The following is a 27,500-nucleotide window of genomic DNA, read 5'->3' on the forward strand; positions in this document are numbered from 1 at the left end:
TACACCGAATAGTCTGGCCTATTCTTTACAGATTCTCCTCTGTCCTCATACACCTGACAACACTGAGATTACCAAACAATTCTTCTTCACCCAAGGGGTTAACTACTGCACTGTAATTAGTCAGTGGCTACTTTCCTCTTGGTAAGGGTAGAAGAGACTCTTTAGCTATGGTAAGCAGCTCTTCTAGGAGAAGGACACTCCAAAATCAAACCATTGTTCTCTTAGTCTTGGGTAATTCCATAGCCTCTGTACCATGGTCTTCCACTGTCTTGGGTTAGAATTCTCTTGCTTGAGGTACACTCGGGCACACTATTCTATCTAATTTCTCTTCCTCTTGTTTTGTTAAATTATTTAAAGTTTATATATGAAATATTTATTTTAATGTTGTTACTGTTCTTAAAATATTAAATCTTTCCTCGTTTCCTTTCTTCACTGGGCTATTTTCCCTGTTGGGGCCCCTGGGCTTATAGCATCCTGCTTTTCCAATTAGGGTTGTAGCTTAGCAATTAACAATAATAATAATAATAATAATAATAATAATATATTAATACTTATTAACCAAGCTGGAAAATCAAAATTGTATAAGCCTATTAGGAATATTATGCAAAAACGTTATTTACTATTTCTTAATGTAAGGTGGACATGATTTAATTCATTTAAAACCTTTTTATTAAACGCTGAACCTTTAATTTGCACTAAATTATCCGATGAAGCGAATAAAAATGCGTAAAATGACGTGCAATTCTGTTAATTTTATGTTGCAATAGAAAATTATACATTAATGCTCAGCAGTATATAGGAAATTTCTTTGATTTCCCAATTCTTTAGAGAAATATTAATGACTTATTTTTTACATACAATCGTTTTTACATAAAGTTAAAAGACATATATTTTTTACATTTATTATTATTATTATTATTATTATTATTATTATTATTATTATTATCATCATCATCACTGCCACTACTAGCTAAGCTACAACCCTAGTTGGAAAAGCAAGATGCTATAAGCCTAAGGGCTGCAACAAGGAAAAAAAGCCCATTGACGAAAGGAATTAAGGAAATAAATAAACGATAGAATAAATAATGAACAATTAAAATAAAACATTTTAAAAACATTAACAACATTAAAACGGATACTTCATATATAAACTATAAAAAGACTTATATCAGTCTGTTCAACATAAAAAAAAAACATTTACTGCAAGTTTGAACTTATGAAAATGACTTAAATTTTATATGAAACTAGATTATGAAATGTATAAAATAAACCAATAAATACTATATATTTACGTATGGTTATAACGATAAATATGTCGTAAAGGATTTTTAGGCTCGAGACTCGTTTAACGACTTCGAGACGTGGTTAACGACCACCATCAGTGACTCACGTAAATGCGCTTATGCAAATTTCGATTGAAGTGCCTCGTATTATATCATCAATATTTACTAACGCGAAATGTTTACCTTCCATGTGTTTCCTTCTGCTGTCAAACTCGCTCGTGCTTCATTGGAGGGGAGAGAGAGAGAGAGAGAGAGAGAGAGAGAGAGAGAGAGAGAGAGAGAGGGGAGATTTTATTACAGTCTTTAAAGTATCTCCCCTATATAGTATAGAGCAAGTTTATATATATATTTATGAATATATATATATATATATATATATATATATATATATATATATATATATATATATAGATATATATATATGTATATATATACATATATATTTATATATGTAAATATATATATATATATATATATATATATATATATATATATATATATATGTATATATATATATATACATAAATATATATATATATATATATATATATATATATATATATATATATATATATAATTTATATATATGTATATATAATTATATATATATGTATATATAATTATATATATATATATATATATATATATATATATATATCTATCTATATATATATATATATATATATATATATATATATATATATATATATATATATATATATATATATATATCTTCCCGGTCAAGCTCAGCTCTCCCCCATCCCTCATGTAGGGGAAGAGGAAATAGCCATACCCTTGTAAGAGGGGGTTGCATATAATGTATAAGTAAATCATTTGCAGTTATTTTTGACGGGTTGCGTACACTAGTATTCAATAACTGACAACTAACTTCTCTCTCTCTCTCTCTCTCTCTCTCTCTCTCTCTCTCTCTCTCTCTCTCTCTCTCTCTCTCTCTCTCTCTGTATATATATATATATATATATATATATATATATATATATATAAATAAACTACGGAACCTGATTGTATTTACATAATAATGCCGATAACAAACACAAGTGTTTTGTCTGCATCATCATCATACGCGTGTAGTGCGAAAAGGGTACTCCAAATAGCATTGTATAATTACCATTCATTACTCCACTTCAGGAGCAACAGTTCGTTCCCTCTCATAAATTATGGCAACTTTGAATATGGCAGAGTCAATTTGCATAAATCAACCCACTTTCGGTCTAATTTTGGCATAAAATATTCAAAACGTTAACCGAATGTTTTATTTTTAATTTACCGCGAAGATCCGACATTCTCTTTCGTTTTCAAATACCCATTAACAGTCCATAGTGGTTGCTGTATGCATAATGTATGCACGTTCGTATGCGTTTGTAAGTATAGAATATATTCACAAGAATGTAATGAAATATTCAGATGAAATCCAAATGGAGATTTCAATTACTAATGACAAAAGCGGTTTTTGGAAAGCTTTTCCAGCGGAAAATAGAAAAATGTGCTCATTTTGATATTTCACGGGGGAAAACTACTTTAGCCTTTGGGAAAATGTATAGAAATATTATTTTTTCCGAAATATAAATTCAATTTATTTTTAATGGTCCCTATTTTTTTTTTCAGGTCGGAGTTCCTCTTAAGAAACTGTAGGAATGTCATGTAAAATATTTTCACTGAGGGGGTGGGGTTAGAAGAGAATCAGTGGCCTACCATGAGGAGAGAAAATTTTTATTTTCATAATGAAATATTTTAACGATATTAACCAAATAATAATTTGTTGACTCAAGTTTTTCTCCTTGTATTTTTTTTAAATTATAAAGGGGGAAATGTGAGCAATGTTAATTAGTGAATCTCTCTCTCTCTCTCTCTCTCTCTCTCTCTCTCTCTCTCTCTCTCTCTCTCTCTCTCTCTCTCTCTCTCAAGAAATTGCAATTAGGACATTACTTGCAAAAAACTTTTTTTTTTTGTTATGAATATTGCTTATTATTTATACTATTCTATTTATTTGTAAACTACTTTACTTACAAATAAATATTTTTACTAAATTATCGATTTTTTTCTATTCAAAGGATACGAGGGCGTGGCCGAGCAGCCAAAGGCTGCACTGAACTCAGCGGTGCCATTATCTACGATGACCTCCCGTCGGCGCCTTCTATAGTGCCCGCACGGACCAGACCCCGGTTCAAGCCCGTGCCCATAGACAGCGAGGAGGTTATGGGCATGACGATGGGCGTCCATCTCTATACCCCAGAGCCCCGGAGTCACCCACCTTCGGAGCATTTATACCAAAGTATTTCTTCAGGTAATTGGGCGAACTTTTAATAACATTATTATTATTATTATTATTATTATTATTATTATTATTATTATTATTATTATTATTATTTGTTGTTGTAGGTATTATTATTATTATTATTATTATTATTATTATTATTATTATTATTATTATTATTATTATTATTACCTGCTAAGTTACAACCCCATCTGGAAAAGCAGGATGCTATAAGCCCAAGGGCTCCAACACGGAAAATAGCCCAGTGAGGAAAGAAAATGAGGATATAAATGAAACATTTCAAAAACAGTAACAACATTAAATATATCTCTAATATATAAACAGTCGTACGATTACTGTCTTTCTTTATTTCCAAATAATATTAAAATGAAAATAGATTTACAAGACAAAAACATCAGCAACTTCTCTTGTAGCTTATTTATTTCTATATTTTCGTTCCTCACTGGGCTATTTTTCCCCGTTTGAGCCCTTTGATTTATGTGATCCTGTTTGTCTAACTAGGGATGTAGCTTAGCTAAAAAAAATAATAATAATAATGATATACGCCTCGCCGCTAATAATAATTATAACAGTTCACGCATCATCACTAGTAATAATAATAACAACAGCAATAATAATAATAATAATAATAATAATAATAATAATAATAATAATAATAATAATAATAATAATAATACAAGCATCATGGCTAGTAATAATAATATAAGCATCATCGCTAGTAATAATAATATGCACATCATCGGTAATAATAATAATAATAATAATAATAATAATAATAATAATAATAATAATATACACACCATCGCTAATAATAATAATAATAATAATAATAATAATAATAATAATAATAATAATAATAATAATAATAATATACGCATCATCGCAATCATCTTCACAATAACATAAGAGGCTTATCCTTCTTCCAGCTAATTCAAAGACGAAGTAGGAAGTGAATGCATTGTGTGAATGTGGTCAGAAGAAAGAGTTTTGAGAGTCCTGAGTGAGTACGCTCGTTCTCCCCTGTTTGAACTAGTGACGAAGGCGATTGTGCTTGAATGCATTTGGCCAGGGCGCAGTGTTGACTTCCCGAGGGCGTTTTCCTTTGTGGAGAGGAAATATAAATTTGATTTTTCTCTGTGAGAAGTTGGCGTTGTTGAATGGCTGGATGAGAAAAATTATGTTTTTATATATTCTTTTTATTTTTTCATATTACATCACTTCGTAGATTTTGCCAAAATTTTCGGTAACAGTTGATGAAATAAACTACCTGTGGAATTTTTTTTTTAAAGAAAGGATTAAATTTCAGTGAAATCAAATTAATTTAAACATCTATTATACACCTATGTTGATATAACTTGGTTGGATGTTTCTAATTCCCATTATAAGGGTCAAGAGTTCGAGCCTCGTTCACGGCCCTATAATTTTAATTAGTGTCCACAATCTCACCGTGAATGTAACCTAAGTGACCTGATCATATCTATATATGGTTAGTCTCTAGGACATTTTGCAATACGTAAAATGACCTTCCCCTTGCCTCTGTCGCTGATGAGTGACCTTTGAACCTTAAAATAGGCGTCTCTTTAAAACCTTTGTAATTAACTGGCTGAAACTATATCCCTTAAGATCCACACACTACTTATTGAGGTGGGGGATGTACTTATAGGGGGGGGGGGGTTTCAATATTTGAATAAATGACATGCTTCTTTGCTCAAAGTTTGTGGGAGGGTAGTATTAAAGAAATAAAAAGAAAAAAAAAAACTTTTTACGAGGAAAAAAAATGTTTGCGTAAGGATTTTGACTACAACAGTGCAAAATCTGTATGTCTCTATTGCTTTTTTTCGCGTAATTGATTTAAAAGATCTTGTATTATAATCTCATATTAAATCCTGATAAATTCTTGTATTTAATCAACAATGTCAGCCTGTAAATAATTAAAGAAATCTGATGTATGCTTACAGAAAATTCTGGCCTTTTTTTTTTTAATTCACTATTTTGTATGTCTTAATTACCTGTTTCAGATAAATAACTAAAAAGACTTAACATTTAAAGTCCCGTTAATTGTTTTTAAATCAACGATGTCATCTTCTACCTAAAAATCAGAGAGCTCTGGCATTTTTGTTCGGTTGTTTATTGTTAACTAGTAACGCAACATTAAGGATCAAAGTCACCGAAATTGATTTGATGAAAATTGATTAAACTTACGATGATAACACAACGAAACGATAATAGAAGAGGAAAGAAAAAAATCAGAGAGCTCTGGCATTTTTGTTCGGTTGTTTATTGCTAACTAGTAACGCATCATTAAGGTTCAATGTCACAGAAATTTATTTAATAATTGATTAAACTTACGATGAAAATACAACGAAACAATAATAGAAGAGGAAAGAGAATGAAAGAAATCAGTGCAACGGAAAAATCTATCCTCAACAAATCCGGGTTATTGTTGCGTGTAATATTATTCCACTGAAGGTGTATCCAGTGAGGCCTCTCGACCGGAATATCGTTATCTGAATTATATTGTAAATTCTCTCTCTCTCTCTCTCTCTCTCTCTCTCTCTCTCTCTCTCTCTCTCTCTCTCTCTCTCTCTCTCTCTCTCTCTCTCTCTCTCTCTCTCTATATATATATATATATATATATATATATATATATATATATATACACGTATATATATAATTATATATGTTTAGGTATACTGTTCATGCACAACTAGCTATCCCCCCCCCCCCTCTCTCTCTCTCTCTCTCTCTCTCTCTCTCTCTCTCTCTCTCTCTCTCTCTCTCTCAATAACACCGGTCATACATGTATAAGGGCAACACAATAAGTCCCTGAATATCAGATGAAGCAACGATCACAAATGCGCTCTCTCTCTCTCTCTCTCTCTCTCTCTCTCTCTCTCTCTCTCTCTCTCTCTCTCTCTCTCTCTCTCTCTCTTGATATTATTGTATATGTTTGGGTATATTTTTCTTATGCATAATTAACCATATCTTCTTTCTAAATTGTAAGATTGAAAGATTCATTATTTTTTTCCGGTAATTTAACTAGATGGAAACATCGTTACCATTAGCTTTATCCCAATTAAAATGGAGGTCTCTCTCTCTCTCTCTCTCTCTCTCTCTCTCTCTCTCTCTCTCTCTCTCTCTCTCTCTCTCGCAGTATTATAAGTTTAGGTATATTTTGCTCCTGCATAATTAGCCCTCAATTATTTCCGAATGGTAAAATTGAAATATTCAGAGGTTTATTTTCCTTTAATTTAACTAGATAAAAAACATTTTACCATGAGATTATCCTAACTAAAACGGAAGCTATTGTGCCACTAATAACCATTTCGAAATCTTCATTTTGATTAATAGGAATGTCTCTTCTCTCCCTCAGGTAGCGAAACTTGTAGTTACAGCACAAGTGAAGCGACAGGCCAAGATGGCAGAGCCCTGTTACGTCTCCATCATCATCGTGCGGGCGGAGGAGGTGGTGGTATGGGCGGCGGTATGGGCGGGGGAGGAGGGATGGGTGTAGGAGGAGTAGATGGAGGGATAGGAAGATGCTCTCCTTCTCTGGTTGACACAGACAGCGAGGACGAGCACTTGGCCTCCCAAGGGATCCTCATGGGCGTCAGTGACAACGACACCCCGAGCACATCTCCCGCCCGTTCTCGGTATTACTGCTCGAGCGCCCCGCCTCCTCAGACATCGTCCTCCCCGAGGAGCTCTGATTACGAGAGCGTCTATTACGTGGGTGGAATTCGGAGGGGAAGGCCCCCGACGCCTCAGGAGAGGGGGCTCCCGCCCCTACCTTCCCGCACCGACAGGTTCCGAATGTATTTTTCGGTGGAGCGAGGCCAGCAGTATCACATGGCGCCCCTGACGCGGGAAGGCAGTGGCAACAGGACCACCAGTAATCACCGAAGACATACGGGCCACCGGCCGCGCCTTCCCCCGGAGGCTGAGCCACTCTATGAAAATCTCACGTAGTTATGCTTTCACGACACACACATACAAACACACTCACACACACATTTCGCACACATCAATGCCTGTCTGCACCTTGCAATTTATGTCACTCGTGTTGAGAAAAAAAAATAAAGCATGAACGATTTATTTACTTTGCTTCAGCTATTCGGATCATGCGACTGAATGCCAGTAATGACATTTTTTTGGTAGCGTTGTGATGAAGAGATGTACCGAAAGAGGGCAGCAGGTGATGATCTCAGGTTTAGAGACAATATGGAGTGAGAAACTCCATCGTATTTGATAATTTGCATCTGACAGTTGAAAGCTAAAGTGGGAAAGTGCTTTGGTGTTGAAAATAAAATGAGGACCAAAGAAATTTGGCAGTGATTTTGTGCTCGTGCAAAAGACACGGTTTGAGTTAGTTTGAACTCTAACGAGAAAAAGGAATATTATTGTAGTGTTAGAAGCATAAACTGATTTCTAAAAATGCTATGTATGTGCTATCAAACAAAGAGGAAAAACTACACAAGGATTAGTGTTTAACAATCACGTTTTAGAGAAAAAGTGAAAAAATATTGATAAAAACATTCGCATTTTGCGAAATATTTCTGAAAAAGTGTTGCCTTCAATTTTTCCAATAAAATGGCCTTTACTCTGCAAAATTTAACCTGAATCACGTGCAAAATATGAAAACAGTGAAATACGTTGTTTATGGAATAGATTGGCTGATTGGACGACGATATTTCTGTAAAAAAAATTGAGTTTTTGTTTCATATAAGGTAAAATTATTTTATTTTATAGAGAGGAACTTTTATTATAATTTGGATCATAGTATATGTGCATATGTATATATATGCAATATATATATATTATATATATATATATATATATATATATATATATATATATATATATATATAGTGTTTATATATATGTATATATATCTATATATATACATGTGTATATATACACACACACACACACACACACATATATATATATATATATATATATATATATATATATATATATATATATATATATATATATATATATATATATATATATATACAGTATGCACAGTAATTCATAGAAAATTCAGTTATAATTCAATAAAAAAAAATTATCAACGCAGAATAAAAATAAAAATTTCCTGAATTTGACACACTTAGTCAGTCTCTCGGAAAGGCAAAAAAACAAAACGAGATTGTGGAAAGAATTACCTAAGCTATGGAAAAGTAAATTGAGAAAAGTTCGCGGAAAGTACATTTTCCTGTGAAAGCCTTGAGCCAGAGGCAATAATGCAGGAAAGAAAACAAAACGCGTGTTGCAGATCTCTTCATAGTAGTTATGTCGTTGCATAGAATTGCAATATTCTAGTCCTTTGTACGTCCCCTTAAAAACACGCACATTGAAATGCAACACTTGCAATGCGTAGGACAATGAGATGCATTCATGCCCCAGTAGACAGAACGCAAATTATACGGAGAACTGTGATGCACGCAAAAAAAAAAAAATGTACGTTGTGTTCTGAAAGCACATGGTTGAGTGTTGGGTGGGTTGTGAGGTGGGGGGGAAGACACACACAATGTACTACCCACCTGTCCCCCCCCCCCTTTCCTTCCCCCCCTTTTTCAAAATGTACTGACTGTCACACCATGTGTTTTAGAGAGGTAGTGTGGTACATATCAATGTGGCATTAGAATCGCTAGAGTAGATGATGAGAAGTAGAATCATAGGGTAGATTATACTCAATAAGAAGTTCTCTTTTTCACACACACTCGAATTTGTCTTCTTTGGTCGTTTCCATTTGCTGTGTAAATCTGTACAATATCTCACTTCTGATAATCGTTCACGCAAGTTTAAACATCTATGAAGATCTTAGTTAATATTACTTTAACATTTCCATTTCCACATGTCTACTTTTTAGACTTTTGTCTAACTTTACATTTCCATACATTTCCTCACATATATTTTTGTTCCTTCAATGCATTTACTTCAACTGTTGACCTATATTTCCCCGGACAGCAAATGACTATATTTTTTCTGTAGTTAAACATTACTTAACCGAGATATGTATTTTAATGAAATTAAAATTATTTCGTTCATTGCAAAGTTTTCTGAAATAAACCTCTTTTATTTCTTTGACCTAAAATTCTTTCAAGTTTTAAATAGTCTTGTGACCGATGCCTTTCGAAACAGCAAATGAATATTTCTTCTATAACTAAACGTTTCTTAACCGACTTATGTGTTTTAGTGAAATTAAAGCTATTTCGTTCATTACAAAGTTTTCCATATAAAAGTAAACCTCTATTCTTTTGGCCTAAAATTATTTTAAGTCTCAAATGAACATTTCTATAGTAACTAAACATTACTTAACCGAGTTATGTGTTTTTAGTGAAATTAAAACTATTTCGTTCATTACAAGCATTTATATATAAAACTAAACATTTTTTTATTCATTTAGCGCAAAATTCTTTGATGTTTTATCTACCAAATGAAAAATGACTGTATTTTCTTTCATGCGTAACTTTCTTGTTTTCAAATACAAGCCAAGCAAAGAATGCTTACTGTTTTTATTTATCTTGTTGGAATAAAAAACAAAAATTATTTCATATAAAAGAATCTTGATTTTTTTTGCTCATGTATTTTTCAAAGAATTATAGCGAACGCAAAATGTGAAATTTATTATTTAACTTCCATTGTTTTTTTTTTTTGTTTTTTTTTTTACTTTGCAACAATGTTGAATGTTTTATTTAGGCTTATTAACTATTGAATTACATAAGAGAATGGTTTAGTGTTTATATATATATATATATATATATATATATATATATATATATATATATATATATATATATTTAAAAAATCAGATATCAATTGAGTTGATAAAAAGTGAACCAAGAATTAATATTTTGTTCTCAAATAAATTTTATCTTTTTTAGAGATTTATTAAAATGTAACCACGGATTCACTTTCAAAAGCATTTTACGCTGGCATCTAAAACACGACTAAAAATGTTTTAATATTCTGTCATTTATTTGTCATTCCACATTTTTCTATTTTCACCTGTATATCCTTTCGTATTTTTTACAACATTTGTACACATGTATGTACACGCAAACAAACACTGTGAATGGGCTTATATGTACAGCATATGTATACTTTTCCATCTCTTCTTTTTTTCCCTTTCTGTTCACTAACTAGTCACTAAAATAAAAAAAAATAAAAATCTAGTTTCCCCATTATTATTATTTTTTTTTTTTTTGTCATATTAAGAAGTTGTTGGTTTATATATGATTATTATTTTTTATGGAAGCAGAGAATGCTCAATGTGATATATATTAATATGTTTTATATGAATATATGACATTATTCGGAGTTCTGTTTCTTTTTATTGTCCTTCCTCATTCATCAAATTCAATAAACAATTGGTTTTAATACTCGAATTAAACCAAATTTTAAAATTGAATATTCATAAAATTCAACAAATTAATGCTAATTAAAACCTGAATTTAACTGAATTTTAAAGTTGAATAGTCATCAAATTCAATAAATTAATGGTTTTAAAACCTGAATTTACCTGAATTTTAAAGTTGATTATTCATTAAATTTAATAAATTATTAGCTTTAAAACCTTAATTTAACTGAATTTTAAAGTTGAATATTCATAAAATTCAATAAATTAATGGTTTTAAAACCTGAATGTTAGAGTTGAATATTCATTAAATTCAATAAATTAATAGCTTTAAAACCTGAATTTAACTTAATTTTAAAGTTGAATATTCATTAAATTCAATAAATGTATTTCTTTTAAATCCTGAATTTAACTGGCTTTTAAAAGGTTGAATTTTTATTAAATTAGAAAAATTATAGATGTTAAATCCTCAATTTAACTGAATTTAAATTTTGATATTGTTAATCCAGACTAATTAATAGATTTTGGATCACTGATATCTTCAATTTCTATTGAAATTGATGATCTGTTATAATCCTTTTGTTGCAGATTACAATATTGAGCCATTAAAAGGTTCAAAGTCTGGCAGTATAAAAGACGTAAAAGGTGTGTGTGTGTAATTATATACATAATTATATATATATATATATATATATATATATATATATATATATATATATATATATATATATATATATATATATATATATATATATTACCATTTTTAGTCTTAAAACGTATTTTATACTACATAAAAATACTTTAGAGGATGAAAGACCTAAGACCTAAGTTTGGTAACATTAAAATGGCAAAATACCTGACGAATAGTTGAGAAGTCGGTTAATATAAGAGTAAAAGACCAGATAAATGTTCAAAGATATAAAAATGAGTAAAAAGTCTGGAATTAAAAGAAAGATCAGACCAACATTTTGAATTTAAAAAAAAGTCTGGTAAAATAAGAGAGTATATAAAAGAGATGATTAAGAGTTCAAAGGTCTACCAATGCAAGAGGAGTTACAAACAAATAAAATGGTCAAACATCTGGAATTATAAGAGATAAAAGACATGAAAAGGGTTATAAAATACGGGGCGAAAAGACTACAGAAAAAACTAAAAAATCTTAACCAGAGTAAACTGAACAAAGCTCACTGGTCAACTTAGCCTTTCTAATCTATACAAAAAAGAAAAAAGAAAAAAAAACAGGGAATCGATTCAAGACAGAACGTTCGATTAGAAAGAAAAAAAAAACATGACAAGGGAATCTGTTCTAGACAGAACGTTCGATTAGTGACAATCAAAATGGAGAAAAATAAAAATAAAAATCATCAACAAGAGAACAACTCTTGACCAACAATTTTCATTAACCATCCAGAGAAAATCCGTTTTTTTTTCTCTCTCTCCTTTAGCCGGGAAAGTCCCCATGCACGTGCTGCTGTGAGCATATGTCCAACTGATAAAGTGCGCAGAGAGAGTAGCAGACAAAAACTTGTAGCAAAGAGGGCATTTTGAACGTTAACCGGTTTCAATGGCTTTATAATCTCGATTTTCCCCTTCAAACCCCCAGCTGCCGGGGCGACTCGGGGAGTGCAGACAGTGCGTTGCCAGGTATGGATTATTTATTTGTCTATGTACAATCCCGGAAAATGTTTACAGCGTCGCTTATTGTAATGTAACGAGTTTCTTTGTGGGTTCGGGTATCGAGATGAACGGGAAAATTACCCCTCCTGTATATCCGAGTCGTCTTTGTAACAGTAACTCCCCCCCCACCCCCATGTGAAATACCTGTATGGTCACTGTAGGGAACAGATTACTGGAATGAATACAGTTCGTTTTGTGATTTTTATGCAGTACCTTATTTCTCTTCCTCTTGTTTTTTTTTTTCTTTTTTTTTTGAAGTGTTTATATTTTATATATGAACGCTCTATTCAAATGTTACTATTCATAACATATTTTATTTCAATTGTCCATTACTCCTCTTTTAGTTTATTTCGTTAGTTTCCTTTCCTCACTGGAAAGTCTTTTATTATGATTATTGTCACATTGTCAATGTTATCAGTGACCTATACCTGGAACATCATGAATAATAAATGTTACTTTAAACTACTAAGGGAGGAAAACATTTAAAATTAGCAATAACGGACGATATGAACAGTAAGCACGGCTAGACCAATACACAAAATTGTTAACAATGATTAGGCTACTTCTCTTATAGACGAATTGGTACGAACTTGAGCGGTTTGTAAACGTTTCCTCAACTTCTATCAAAGACGTGTGTTTGTATATTTATATAAAAACAAAAAAACACAATTAGAAAATAAATTGTCAGGAGCAACAATTGGCCAGGGAGGACCCCAAAATAATCGATTAAATCTCGTTTACCTAAAACTAAAGTCCACCTCAATAATATGTCAAAGAAATACGATCACAGAAAGAAGTTAAACGTAATGAAATGCCAAAGACATAATTTTTTAAATTATCATCTCGGTTCTAAAATCATCGTTCTCTCATTGGGTACATCTCTGACTGTAGTTTATCCTGTTCGTAAAAGAATAAATTAATTACCAACGAAGCATCAACAGCATAATTCAACGAATGTGGTACAGTATCTTGCTTTTCAGCAATGCTGCTTATCCGAGAGATTCCAGCACTGATGGTTAATTCATCTGGTAATCAGCAGCTCTGGAACTGCACTGAGTTATTGGATAGTAAAAAAAAGAAACGTTCTTAGAAATATCTCATCAAGGATATGCCATCTAGGTCATGCCATGCAGTCTTTAGTAAAATAAGAGAAGGATATTTCGAGGAAAAGGGTTCATGATGACCGATGTGGTAACGTCCCTGACTGGTGAACGCCAAACTGGGGTTTGAGTCCCGCTCAAACACGTTAGTTTCTTTGGGCGCTGCAATCTCAGCATCCTTGTCAGCTAAGGATGGGGGGTTTGGGGGAGCCTACAGGTCTATCGGCTGAGTCATTAGCAGCCATTGCCTGGCTCTTCTTGGTCCTAGCTTGGATGGAGAGGGGGCTTGGGCGTTCATCGCATGTATATATGGTCAATCTCAAGGGCATTGTCCTGCTTGATAGGGCAATGTCACTGTCCCTTGCCATTGCCATTCATGAGTGGCCTTTAAACCTTTGAAATATCTATCATCTTTCAATCGATATTGAATTCGAATTAATAGACCTACAGTGATAGCAGATGCAACACAAGCTGATAAAAAATTACGTTTTAAACTAAATCTGCCACCTTTCAATTAATACTGAAATCAAATCTTTAGGCCTACAGAGATAGCATATGAAACACAAGCTGCCAAAAATTAGGTTTTAAATTATATTGATTTAAAACCTTTTAATCGAAATTGAAATCAAATCAGTAAACCTAGAGTGATTGCAGATGTAACACAAGCCACTAGAAAGACGAATTTTTATGCTAAATTTATTTTCACACGTGGAATGAACACGAGTCTCAAGAATGATCAGCGTCTACAGATTTTCCTATTCTGTATAATAAAATAATCTAAAAGGTTAATAAAACTAAAGGTATCTTCATACCTGCATTATTTAACGACAATAATAATCATCCATTAAAAACGTCGAGACTGACAGAATTTGAAAAGCTAATACAACTACCCTGAACTGGTCACCGCCAGACCTTCAACCTGGCCATGTTATGATTAGGACCTTAATTAGGGTCATATGTAATATGAAATAATAACACCTTTAACAAGTATTATTACGAAAAGTTTTCACTCTGCAGCTGGCAGTCTGTGTTGGAACACGAAGGCCAGACATACTCAATAAAGGGTTTTCTTTTTAGAAACACACACCACACACACACACACACACACACACACACACACACACACACAGAAATTACGAAATATATCTACTATCTTCCCATGTAAAACAAAGCAAACTTCTTAAGAGATGATTGAGTATGCAAGAAGCGGAATGAATACAATTGTTTTCAATGTTATCAAACACAACTTGTGGAGTATGAAAACAGACGGTGCCTTTTGTAATGGTCACGTTGAGATGAAGCCTGAACTGCGAAGGATATACTGCGCATGCGTATATGGTAACCTTGGTGTAATTTACTGATAAATTTAGCACTGTAGGGTGCTATTATTATTATTACTAGCTAAGTTACAACCCGGTTGGAAAAGCAGGATGCCATAAGCCCTAGGGCTCCAACAACGAAAATAGCCCAGTGAGGAAAGTAAATGAGATAGAAAGATTGGCTTTTATGAGATCCACCGTTGGCGCCCGTCTCATCGCTAGTAGAGAACCAGTCTAAAAAGGTAAAAAGGACAGTTGGAAGTCAAATAAAAACAATAGGGTACCATCACCACCTTTATATCCTTGCTCAGAAGAAGGAACTAACTTCTGGCGCTCCTTTAATCAACCAAGAGGGGAGGCAGGATTTAGAAGCAGGTATTCAACAACTGACCATATCCATGTAACTAACCAGGTAATGGAAAAATAAACAGACAAACCACACATATAGCATTTATAGACTATGAGAAAGTTTTGAGTGTCAAAATTTCAGCAGTAATGAAAATCTTTAAAAAACAAGTAGATTTATCTTATGTTAGAACACTTGAAGATATCAGTACGGAAACACAACAATCCTAAAATAACATGAAGATAGTAAGAAAATTCCAATTTAGAAAAGGCATTAGACAGGGAGACCCCATATCTCCTAAATTATTCAGTGCGTGCCTTAAAGTTTTTAAGAATTTGGAATGGGAAAATGCAGGAATATCAAAGGGGAATACCTGAACAACTTAAGATTTGCAGATGTCATAGTTGTGTTTAGTGAATCATGGGAGGAATTGCAAATGATGATAGAAGATTTAAATAGATAAAGCAGAGAAGTAGGACTGGAAATGAATATGAGCAAAATCAAGATCATGTTTAATGAAAATGCAGAGACAACAAGTAAGGGTTATGGACGAACCTCTGGAGATTAATATTGAATATACGTACTTAGAGTTTCTACAGGACATAAGACCAAAATCAAAAGAAGGATACCCATGGGATGAAGGGCTTTTAAAGAACAAAATAATATTATGAAGAGTAAAATGCCAGTTTCTCTAAAAAAAGTATTTAATCAGATGGTCCTACCAGTATTAACTCAAGCATCGGAAACACTTGGATCTTCACTAAAGCCTTAGAATATAAGCCAGTCACAACTCAAAGAGCTATGGAAAGAGTAATGATGGGAATACCATTAAATGACAGAAAAAGAGCGACATGGATACGAGAGCAAACTAAAGTAGAGGACATTCTAACAACATGTAAGAAAAAACAATGGACACTGGCAGGACATGTATATAATTGTAATGACAGATAATAGATGGACATAAAGAATAACAGAAGGAGTCCCTACAGATTGCAAAAGAAGCAGCGAAAGGAGAACACGATGGATTGACGAGCTATGAAAACTTGCGGGCAAGAGACCTTAAAAAGACGGGAGTGCAAGGACATCTTTCACATTACCTTTCATGAACTTATAAACACCACCATTCCATAAATGAACATGCTCGAGAGAGAGAGAGAGAGAGAGAGAGAGAGAGAGAGAGAGAGAGATTAGCGCTATGAAGACGTAAAGGAGTCATTTGAGGTTATTGCGACAAATCATCATCGTCCATAACAGCCGCGAAGAACAAAGGTAATGACTAGCTTGCAGGTTCCTCCAATCCCCAAAGAGGAGAGTTTACGACTTTCTCATCAGCCTTCCTCAAAGTTTAGTTAATTAAACAGCCAACACTGGATCGACCGAAGGCGTCACCATGGCCAAGACAAGGTGGAGGAAGAGGTGACGAAGGCCACGCCGTTTTTTGTTACCATGTCTTTCTTAATAGAGTGTCTCTTTACTGTTATTTTTTTTTTTATTACTTGCATCCTTTAAAGGCACCATAACCTTTGTATTTATTTCATGTCGAACAGTTTTTTAGCAGGAAGTGGAAATAGACACGGTCTAGGTATATTGTTCATTACACTATTCCATTCTCATTTCTCTTCCTCTTGTTTTTGAAAAGTTTTTATAGTTTATGAATGAAAGATGTCTTTATTGTTAATTTTATATTACTTGCCTCCTGTAAAGACACCATAACCTTTGCATTTATTTCATGTAGAACAGTTTTTTTTTTCTTTTTTTAACCAGGAAATGGGAATAGACACATTTTAGGTATACTATTCAGGCTCACTATTGTATCTTATTTCCTTCTCTTATTTTTGAAGTTTTTATAGATTACATTTAAAAGATGTATTTTAAAATATTCTTAGAATATTTCATATTCATTATTTATTACTTATCTTCTAGTTTGTTTACTCCCCTCATTTCCTCACTGGGTTATTTTTTCCTGTTGGAGCCCATGAGCTTGTAGTATCCTGGTTTTCAAGCTAGGGTAATAATAATAATAATAATAATAATAATAATAATAATAATAATAATAAAAATAATAATAATAATAATAATAATACACCGAGACTGCGGACATAGGAAGAGTGATGTATCTTCAAAGTTCTCGTTTTTAGTGCAAAAGAAAAAAAAAAAACTATTTATATAGTTCTCGTTCTGAGTGTAAAAATTACCCAGGAGAAATTTGAACCTCGCGCTTCTTGTTACATGCAATGTCTGATCGGTGTAATACATCATTCACCTCGGAAATCATCGTACCATCAGGTGTAATGGCTCAACATCGGCACCCGGACGTATCAATTCAGAAATGAGACCAGTTTAATGTAACAGCGATTACATAATTCCAAGTGTCTCATCCGCTTTGAACTCGGCTTGCCGACAAATCGCTTCGGAATTCAAGGGCTGTATTTATGGCTTTCAACAATTATCTAACATTAAGGCTGATACAGATTCAGGGAGGGAGGATACAAAGGGAACGGCTGGCGCAGTGCTGCCAACATCCACAGAAAGATACGAAAGGACTTTGAAGGAGAAATATACTCTTTTTAGTGTGATAAGGTTGATACCTTATCACAACCACCATATAAGAGTAAAAAAAAACTAGGTAGTAGCATATTCAATTATAATTTGGAAGGCAAATGCATTTCCAAGGTTAATAAATGTGGTTATCAGTGAAAATATTAGCATATATTCGTTGATAAAAGTATTCGAATGAGACTATCGCAAGCTATTCATAAAGTGTTCAAACTCTAGACACGGATGACTCACGTACAACGGAGTTACTAGCGTCTATACTTAAAACCAACTTAGACTATAATTACAAAGTACGAGAGTACACAAAGGCATCCGACTATGAACACGGTATCAGTTTCACATCGAGCCAAGATACACGCACTGGGTAATTATAATGTCCGTAGCAAAAATTATCGACGTGTCCCTCCCTGGCTAAATGTAAAAGTTACTTAGGAATTCTGGTAGCAAAAAGAACCCTCTGTTGATTACAATCTCACTCACATAGTCAGGAAATATGAATGTTTTCGTTCAAAAGTCCTACTCTGTTCCCCATGCGTAGCGCTCTCCCCGGGACATGTATTTCCTGTGGAGGTAATTACCAAGTCCCAGTTACCAGCTCTTGACGTTTGCCTTATCTTGAAGTTTCATAGACGCACTAAATATAGAGTGTTACTTTTACCAGTAGATTATTGGTATCTAAATAGAAGATAATCATAGACCTATTATCAATCCGAGAGCAAATGAAGCAAAAACGTAACTTGATAAAACGACAAGAATAAACAATGTTACGTGTCTGAACGCTGTAGGTGTGGCCACGGCAGGAGGGAGGGGCCAGGTAATGTCTTCATCAGAAGGTGGTTGTGCTGTGGTGGTGGTACTGGCGGTGGCGGTGTTGATGGTTCAGGAGTCAGGGAAGGGGGAGAGAGAGGGAGGGGGGTAGATTCAGCCGAGAGGGCAGGTGGTAAGCGACGTTTCCCCTACTCATCTATAACACCCCTTCCCTCTACCCGATCACCGTTGGGGTCCGTATCCTCCCTTCCCTTATATCCCTTCAAGATGTCCCAATACTGACCTCCCCCTTCTACTCCCCACTACCCACCAATCCCCCCCCCCCCCTCCTGAAACACCCCTCCCCGTTCCCCCGGTCCCCTGATATCCAACATTATCCACCAATACTACGACTTACAACATAATTCTGCTCTTACCGCACAGCACGTAATAATAATGTCTTTCTTTGGAAGGGATCACAAAAGGCTAGAGGAGTCCAGTTTGGAGATCGGGAAGGAGATTGAATTTATCAGTAAGATTTATTTTTTGTACTGTTAAGAGATATACTTTTAAATTGCTGAAGTTTAATGAAGTTTGACAGTTGGGAGAGAGAGAGAGAGAGAGAGAGAGAGAGAGAGAGAGAGAGAGAGAGCGAGAGAGAGAGAGAGAATTTTGAGGTGCTTTATAAAACAAGAAAACGAATTTTTTTTAGTGGTAACCCGCAATAGAAGAGAATGACCTTGAATGCACGTACACACAGAGAGAGAGAGAGAGAGAGAGAGAGAGAGAGAGAGAGAGAGACGTTAAAGTACTATGAAAAAAAATAAAAACTAACTAAATGATTTTTGGTGGTGATCAACATTAGGAGAGAGAGAGAGAGAGAGAGAGAGAGAGAGAGAGAGAGAGAGAGAGAGAGAGAGACGTTAAAGTACTATGAAAAACAATAAAAACTAACTAAATGATTTTTAGTGGTGATCAACATTAGGAGAGAGAGAGAGAGAGAGAGAGAGAGAGAGAGAGAGAGAGAATGTTGAGGTACTATGTACAAGAAAACGAAAAATAGATATTTTTAGTGGTATCCCACAACAATAGAAGAGAATGCCCTTGAATGCACGTACACTGAGAGAGAGAGAGAGAGAGAGAGAGAGAGAGAGAGAGAGAACGTTGAAGTACTATAAAAACAAATTAAAAACTAAATGATTCTAGGTGGTGATCAACAATAGGAGAGAGAGAGAGAGAGAGAGAGAGAGAGAGAGAGAGAGAGAGAGAGAGTGTGTGTTGAGGTGCTATACACAAGGAAAAAAAATAATTTTTTTAGTGGTGTCCCACAACAATAAAATAGAATGACCTTGAATGCACGTACACTGAGAGAGAGAGAGAGAGAGAGAGAGAGAGAGAGAGAGAGTGTTGAGGTGCTATACACAAGGAAAAAAATAATTTTTTAGTGGTGTCCCACAACAATAAAATAGAATGACCTTGAATGCACGTACACTGAGAGAGAGAGAGAGAGAGAGAGAGAGAGAGAGAGAGAGAGAGAGAGAGAGTGTTGAGGTGCTATACACAAGGAAAAAAATAATTTTTTAGTGGTGTCCCACAACAATAAAATAGAATGACCTTGAATGCACGTACACTGAGAGAGAGAGAGAGAGAGAGAGAGAGAGAGAGAGAGAGAGAGAACTGTAATCGAGGAAACTATTATATCATGGTGGTACTGGCGGCATCCAGCGAGATGATGAAGTCGTCTAATACTTACATGACCGGCAGTTAAACTGTCATACATCTGACATTACCTGTCAGGTGTACACGATTACTGCGAGGTAAATGAAAGGGTAAGGACATCGTGGGTGTAACATCACGATCTTGCCGATCGCCATCAAAGATTTCATGGGGTTTAAAACTCTCTCCACTCGTCAGTTTGGGAAGTCATATTTCACGCTACGGAAATTTCTCATCGATCTTATCAACAAAAAATTTGGATTTTGGAATGGAGGTGGTTGCTTGGTTAACGTCTCATTTTGATAATTTTGTGATGGATAGCTAACTTTATGTGTGTGTGTGTGTGTGTGTGTGTGTGTGTGTGTATGTATGTATGCATATATATATATATATATATATATAATACAAATATATATATATATATATATATATACAGACACACATTATATATCTATCTATTTATCTATATATATTACATATACATTGTATAAATATTTAAATAACACACACACACACACACACACACACATATATATATATATATATATATATATATAAATTATGACCGATATTTATATATTCAATATTGAACTGTCTCCCATAATAGGGATGACCAAAAATGAAACTCATCTGTCACTGCCACATGTCTCCTACAGTCTGGATCGTGAGTCCGTGACCACACACACGCGCTATATATATATATATATATATATATATATATATTATGCATGATTAATTAAACACACTTAATACGGATATGGAATTTACGTAATACCATATTTCTAAAACGACTTTCGACCTTAAAAAATATACATACTACATATGAATACAATCGAACTTAAAATTATTATTATTATTATTATTATTATTATTATTATTATTATTACTTGCTAAGCTACAACTCTAGTTGGAAAAGCAGGATGCTATAAGCCGAGGGGCTCCAACAGGCTAAAATAGCCCAGTGAGAATAGGAAACAAGGAAAAATACAATTTTTAAGAATAACAACATTAAAATAAATATCTCCTATATAAACTATAACAACTTTAATAAAACAAAAGGAAGAGAAATAAGATAGAATAGTGTGCCCGAGTGTACCCTCAAGCAAGAGAACTCTAACCCAAGACAGTGGAATACCATGGTACAGATGCTATGGCACTACCCAAGACTAGAGAACAATGGTGTGATTTTGGAGTGTCCTTCTCCTACAAGAGCTGCTGACCATACCTAAGGAGTCTCTTCTACCCTACCAAGATGACTGTGGCCACTGAATAATTACAGTGCAGTAGTTAACCCCTTGGGTGAAGAAGAATTGTTTGGTAATCTCAGTGTTGTTAGGTGTATGAGGACAGAGGAGAATAAGTAAAGAATAGGCGAGAGTATTCGGTGTGTGTGCGTGTAGGCAAAGGGAAAATGAACCGCAACCATAGAGAAGGGTCCAATGTAGTACTGTCTGGCCAGTCAAAAGACCCCATAACTCTCTAGCGGTAGTATCTCAATGGGTGCCTGGTCTCCTGGCCAAACTACTACCTATCACAAACATCACTTTCCATAAACATCAAGAAGTCTTATGTAATACATTGCCTTCCCCCGAAACTCGAAAAAAAAATGAGAAGAACAGCAACAACAACACTGGTGTTTGAGTCACAGGAGGAAATGGTTAACCCGAGAATCGTGCCTTGACAAAACGCCCAGTCACGTCTCAGGAGGTAAATTCTCTATTCACCTGCCACGGGGACAGCGTTGTGTTTGTTCTTGTTGACTGCAAACGTTCCTGCGGATCACTTGGAATTCGTGCCTTTTTTTAGAAAGAGAATAAACTGACTATTATTTCTAAAGAAAAATGAATAGATAATCATTTTTCTTATTGCCTTTTCAGAACAGATTTTCTAAGTTCAATTATGATTGGAAACGTTTTCGTCTTTTCAGAACATTTTCTTTAGTTTAGTTATGACTAATGTTTTTGTCTTTTCAGGACAGATACTCCCATTCAAATATGACTGAAAACGTTTTTGCCTTTTCAAAACAGATTTCTAAATTCAATTATGACTGGAAACGTGTTTGCCTTTTCAGAATAGATTTTTACATTTAATTATGACTTGAAACGTTTTTGCATTTTTAGAACATTCCTTAATTCAATTATAACTAGAAATGTTTTTGCCTATCCAGAACATATTATTTGATTTAAATGTCTGGGAACGTTTTTGCCTTTCCAGAACAGATTATTTGATTTAAATATGCCTGGAAACGTTTTTACCTTTCCAGAACAGATAATTTGATTTAAAAGTCTGGAAATGTTTTTGCCTTTTCAGACCAGATTCTTTGATTCAAATATGCCTGGAAACATTTTAGCCCTTTTAAGAACACATTCTTTGATTTAAATATGCCTAGAAACGTTTTTGGATTCCATTTTGAATGTCTTTTTATTTTTTAGAAGAGGAATACATTGAATATAATTTTAGGAAACTGCTTAAATAGTTACCAGTAACAAATTTTTTCCTGAGATTTTACAAACGTTTTAGGAGTCTACTCTATATTTCTTCTTTTTTCGAGAAGAGGGAAAAGAAACTAAAATAAAAACGCATAATTAACCATTTTCACTTTTTCACAAGTCATTCGGAGACCTAATCCTTTTGATATTGCTATTCTCATCACTATTATTATTATTATTATTATTATTATTATTATTATTATTATTATTATTATTATTACTATTATTATTATTACTAGCTAAAATACGACCCCAAATAAAAAAAGCATGCTGCTATAAGCTCAAGGTTAAGGCAAGGAAATAAGTAACTAAATAAACTACAAGAGAAGTGAACAGCAATTGAAATAAAACACTTGAAGAACAGTATCAGCGATAAAATATAAAATGAAAAAAAAATAAAGATCCTATCTGAAAGGCAAAGAATTTGGCGAAACCCGCAGCAGCCTAACCTACGTTGGACACTCACTTTCCCCACTCTATCTCACGGGAAGCTAAGTGATCTCTACCCACCTCGATCACATCCGTCACTTCCGATGCCTTATCCTGTTACATGATCTTAAGGAAACGACGCCTTTGCACACACGCGTGAGAACTCTCCGGTTTACGAACTGATGTTTATCTTGCCTTCCCGTTTCTCGGGGGAAAGCAGTATGCAAAATTTCTTTCGCGACAAAAAACTTTTTTTTTTTTTAAACTATGCTCAAATTCATATTATTACTGTCATTTGCCTTGGTTAGATGATAGGCACTGCGCTTCACAGGGAATTGGCTATCCTTTAATGAATTTAGCCAATTAATCCTGTACGGATTTAGCTAGTGAGAAACGAACGACATGCGAAATCTAACTGAGGCCCTTTGCATCAATAGGCGTAGGAGGAGATGATGATACACACACACACACACACACACACACATATATATATATATATATATATATACATGCACATTCTATATATATATATACTGTATAATATATATATTTATATATATATATATATATATATATATGGTGTGTGTGTGTGTGTGTGTATGTGTGTGTGTCTACCATTCACGTTGTGATATTTTTTCTTCATTTTTATTAAGAGAAGCGGGCGACGGAACTATTTACCTTTTCCCTCTCGCTGTTTCCCATGTAAACTTGAAAGATGATGAGATGCCCGAGATTTAGCTGACTGACTGATTACTACATCGGTAAAAAGTTGAAGAAAGGAAGGGAAGGGAAGCAGGTCTGGAGAGAGAGAGAGAGAGAGAGAGAGAGAGAGAGAGAGAGAGAGAGAGTTGATGAAGGGAGTTCGTGGTTTGCTGATGATGAAAAGGCTCTGCTATGACAAGCCAAGGGAAGGGAAGGAAGGAGCCTTGAATGCAATGAATGAGACGGAAAAGGAACGCTCTCGAAATTAATTTGCGGCCACAGGAGTGATGAAAATGTATCGCGGGACTGAGGAGGGAAAAGTCGAGTAAATAAGAAAGCGGATAGCAGACTGGTGGTGGGAAAGACGACAGATTCAGGGCGGAATAATAGCAACACTGGAAAATGGCTTATTCAAAGGAGAACTTTAGGACATTTCTCAAAGAAATTTACGGAGACTTCGCAAGTTTACCTTGATTGAAATTCCTAGTGGATCTTCAATGGGGTACTGGCAGTAAGTTGCAGTGGTATCAAAATATAGAAAGATTTTGAAATTACAAGTTTGAAAGAGGGCAAGGAGTAGGGTGGGTAGAAATTTAAGGGTAAAGACTGTATAGAATAGATATAAACTGGCTACATACAATAAGGAATTAAAACTTTTCTTCCTCAAAGAGGGATCGAACCTAAGACCCATTTGAAGGTAGCAGATTGCCCAGGACACCAGCCACCCGTTGAGATACTACAGCTTGAAAGTTACAGGGTCCTTTGATTGGCCAGACAGTACTGCAATAGTTCCTTCTCATTGGTTGCGGCTCATTTTCCTTTTGCCTACACTTACACCGAATAGTCTGGCCTATTCTTTACCTATTTCTCCTCTGTCCTCATACGCCTGACAACACTGATATTACCAAACAATTCTTCCTCGCTCAAGAGGTTAACTGCTGCAATATAACTGTTCAGTGGTCACTTTCCTCTTGGTAAGGGTAGAAGAGACTCTTTAGCTATGGTAAGTAGCTCTTCTAGGAGAAGGACACTCCAAAATCTAACCATTGTTCTCTGGTCTTGGATAGTGCCCTAGCCTCTGTACCACCCATGGTCTTTCACTGTCTTGGGGTAGTTTTCTTTCTTGAGTGTATCCTCGGGCACACTATTCTTATTTCTCTTCCTCTTTTTTTTGAAGTTTTTATAGTTTAAATATGAAATATTTATTTTAATGTTATTACTGTTCTTGAAATATTTTATTTTAATTATTAATCAATTTTCTTGTATTTTCCTTTCCTCACTGGGCTATTTTCCCCGTTGGAGCCCTCGGGCTTATAGCATTCTGCTTTGCCAACTAAGGTTGTAACTTAGCAAGTAATAATAATAATAATAATAATAATAATAATAATAATAATAATAATAACAACCGCCAAAGTTTGATCCCCATGGGAGATGGGAATTGTTTCTTTTGTAAATATGATTGTGTTTAATTTCCAATGGAATAATCAATCGGAATAATTTATGATATGTAAGAAATGGATTAAGATATGTCGTTCAAGAAAATTGAGATAAGTTAAACGCTGAGGCTATATAGGGATTTTGAAGAAAAAAAATGTGGACAAATAAGAAAACAGTGAAGATAGGAAGAGTGGAACTGGTTGGACCAGTTATTGAAGGCTATTCCAATATAGCCACTGATGAAACAGAACCTTTGCTAAATGTTTGTCATTCTTTCAAAACACGACCTGTCAAAAACAAGGATTCACCTGTTGTCGAAAACTGGCAGTCCCGTTGAAGATTAACTCGTAAAAATTCCTTGTCTGTATAAATCCCTATTCGAACGATGATTTCCGGGAGCAAACAATAGGTAGATCAATGTAAAATGGCATAGTTGTTTTTTTTTTAATCTAGATATGACAAAGTAACTGGATAGAAAAAAGAATATAGTATATTTTTACATGTTTTGGCATCAAGGTGATATATTAGGTCCGGTAACTGAAAAAGGTTTTAAGTATGTTCATTTTTGTCGACAAGTTTTTCATGCTTTGCTCTATTGGTGAGACATTTTCTTGATCTAGCTGTAATCTGGTACTGACTTCATATCTCAAAGGTCACATAGATTTATTATTATTATTATTATTATTATTATTATTATTATTATTAATATTAGCTAAGCTACAATGTTAGTTGGAAGAGCAGGATGCTATAAGCCCAAGTGCTCCAACAGGGAAAATAGCCCAGTCAGTAAAGGAAATAAGGAAACATAGAATACTGTCGTGTACCTGAGCGTACCTTATACACTCTTCAAGTTTTGAAAATACCAACTATAAACAGCCAAAATATTCTCCCTCTCTCTCTCTCTCTCTCTCTCTCTCTCTCTCTCTCTCTCTCTCTTATCAAAATTACGAAGGGGTCCGTCTTATCCAAGTATTTCCGTTTTATTCATTTCAAGTTTTATTTTTTTTTTCAATAAATGCCGAAACTTTAAATTATCCAAAGCGTATGCAATGGAAAAAATAAGCCTTTGGTTGACTATAGAGTTCCCAGTCGGAGATCTGTCGTAAAAAAAAAAAAAAAAAAAAAAAAAAAAAAAAATGATTCCCAAAAGGCTTAAAGAGTCAAAACGGAAAGATCAGTAATTTAGATATTAATATAATAACTCCCACAAGCCTTAGAAAATGTAGACAAATAATCGGGGAATTTAAAAATTTGAAGCAATTCCAATTCATATTTGAATAATTCCAAAACGCTTTATATATTCAAAACAGAAAGATTGGTGAATTTAGATAATAATGTAACTCCCACAAGCCTTAAAAACAGTGTAGACAGAAATGACCAGGAATTTGAAAGTTTTAAGCAATTCCAATCCCAAAGTTCTTAAAAACTCAAAACAGAAAAATCAGTGAATTTAAAAATCTAAAGCAATTCCAAATAATACTAGCAAAACTCCCAAAAGTCTTAATAAGTCAAAACAGAAAAATCAGTGAATTTAAAAATCTAAAGCAATTCCAATTAATACTAGCAAACCTCCCAAAAGTCTTCAAAAGTCAAAACAGAAAGATCAATGAATTTAAATAATAATATTCCCACAAGCTTAAAAAAGTGTAGACATAAATGATCAGGGTATATAAAAAAAAACACACACACAACAAAGAGCAACAGTAAAGAGAACCAAAAAATTCTCAGAAACATTTAAGACAGTAAAACCTCCCTGGATACAGATATGTAAGACCAAGTTGGAGAAATCGTTTCGAATACCGCAAATGTTCGCCCAGAGTTGTGTCTCACCGACACGGTCCTTTAACATTCAAGGCTGAGCTATTAAAATTCTACCGCAAAGAAAGACAATTGCTCATGGTAAGTCTGTTTCTTTGTCTCTTATTTTCCAGGCACTGTACTGGGTCGTGAGCTTGGAAATACATGGTGTGTATTTAAGTGCGCATATTTATAAACATAAATGGATTTTTCAAAGTAAAAATGGTCTAAGTGATATAC

At 34.1% G+C, this 27,500-nt stretch overlaps 2 protein-coding genes across 3 annotated transcripts in view; one reads left to right on the forward strand and one right to left on the reverse strand.

Annotated features, from left to right (window-relative positions):
• Positions 1-8,265, forward strand: part of LOC137634461 (uncharacterized) — a 49,236-nt gene extending 40,971 nt beyond the window's left edge. Inside the window, exons 3-4 of the mRNA XM_068366867.1 lie at positions 3,356-3,588; positions 6,953-8,265. Coding sequence (XP_068222968.1) covers positions 3,356-3,588; positions 6,953-7,548 — 829 coding nt within the window. The 3' untranslated portion in view covers positions 7,549-8,265. The remainder of the gene's footprint in view (positions 1-3,355; positions 3,589-6,952) is intronic.
• The window catches only part of LOC137634459 (uncharacterized), a 486,588-nt gene that overhangs the window by 194,419 nt on the left and 264,669 nt on the right, over positions 1-27,500 (reverse strand). The gene's annotated exons all lie outside the window — the stretch shown is intronic.

This window comes from Palaemon carinicauda, chromosome 44, assembly GCF_036898095.1.
Source record: "Palaemon carinicauda isolate YSFRI2023 chromosome 44, ASM3689809v2, whole genome shotgun sequence".
NCBI lineage: Eukaryota > Metazoa > Arthropoda > Malacostraca > Decapoda > Palaemonidae > Palaemon > Palaemon carinicauda.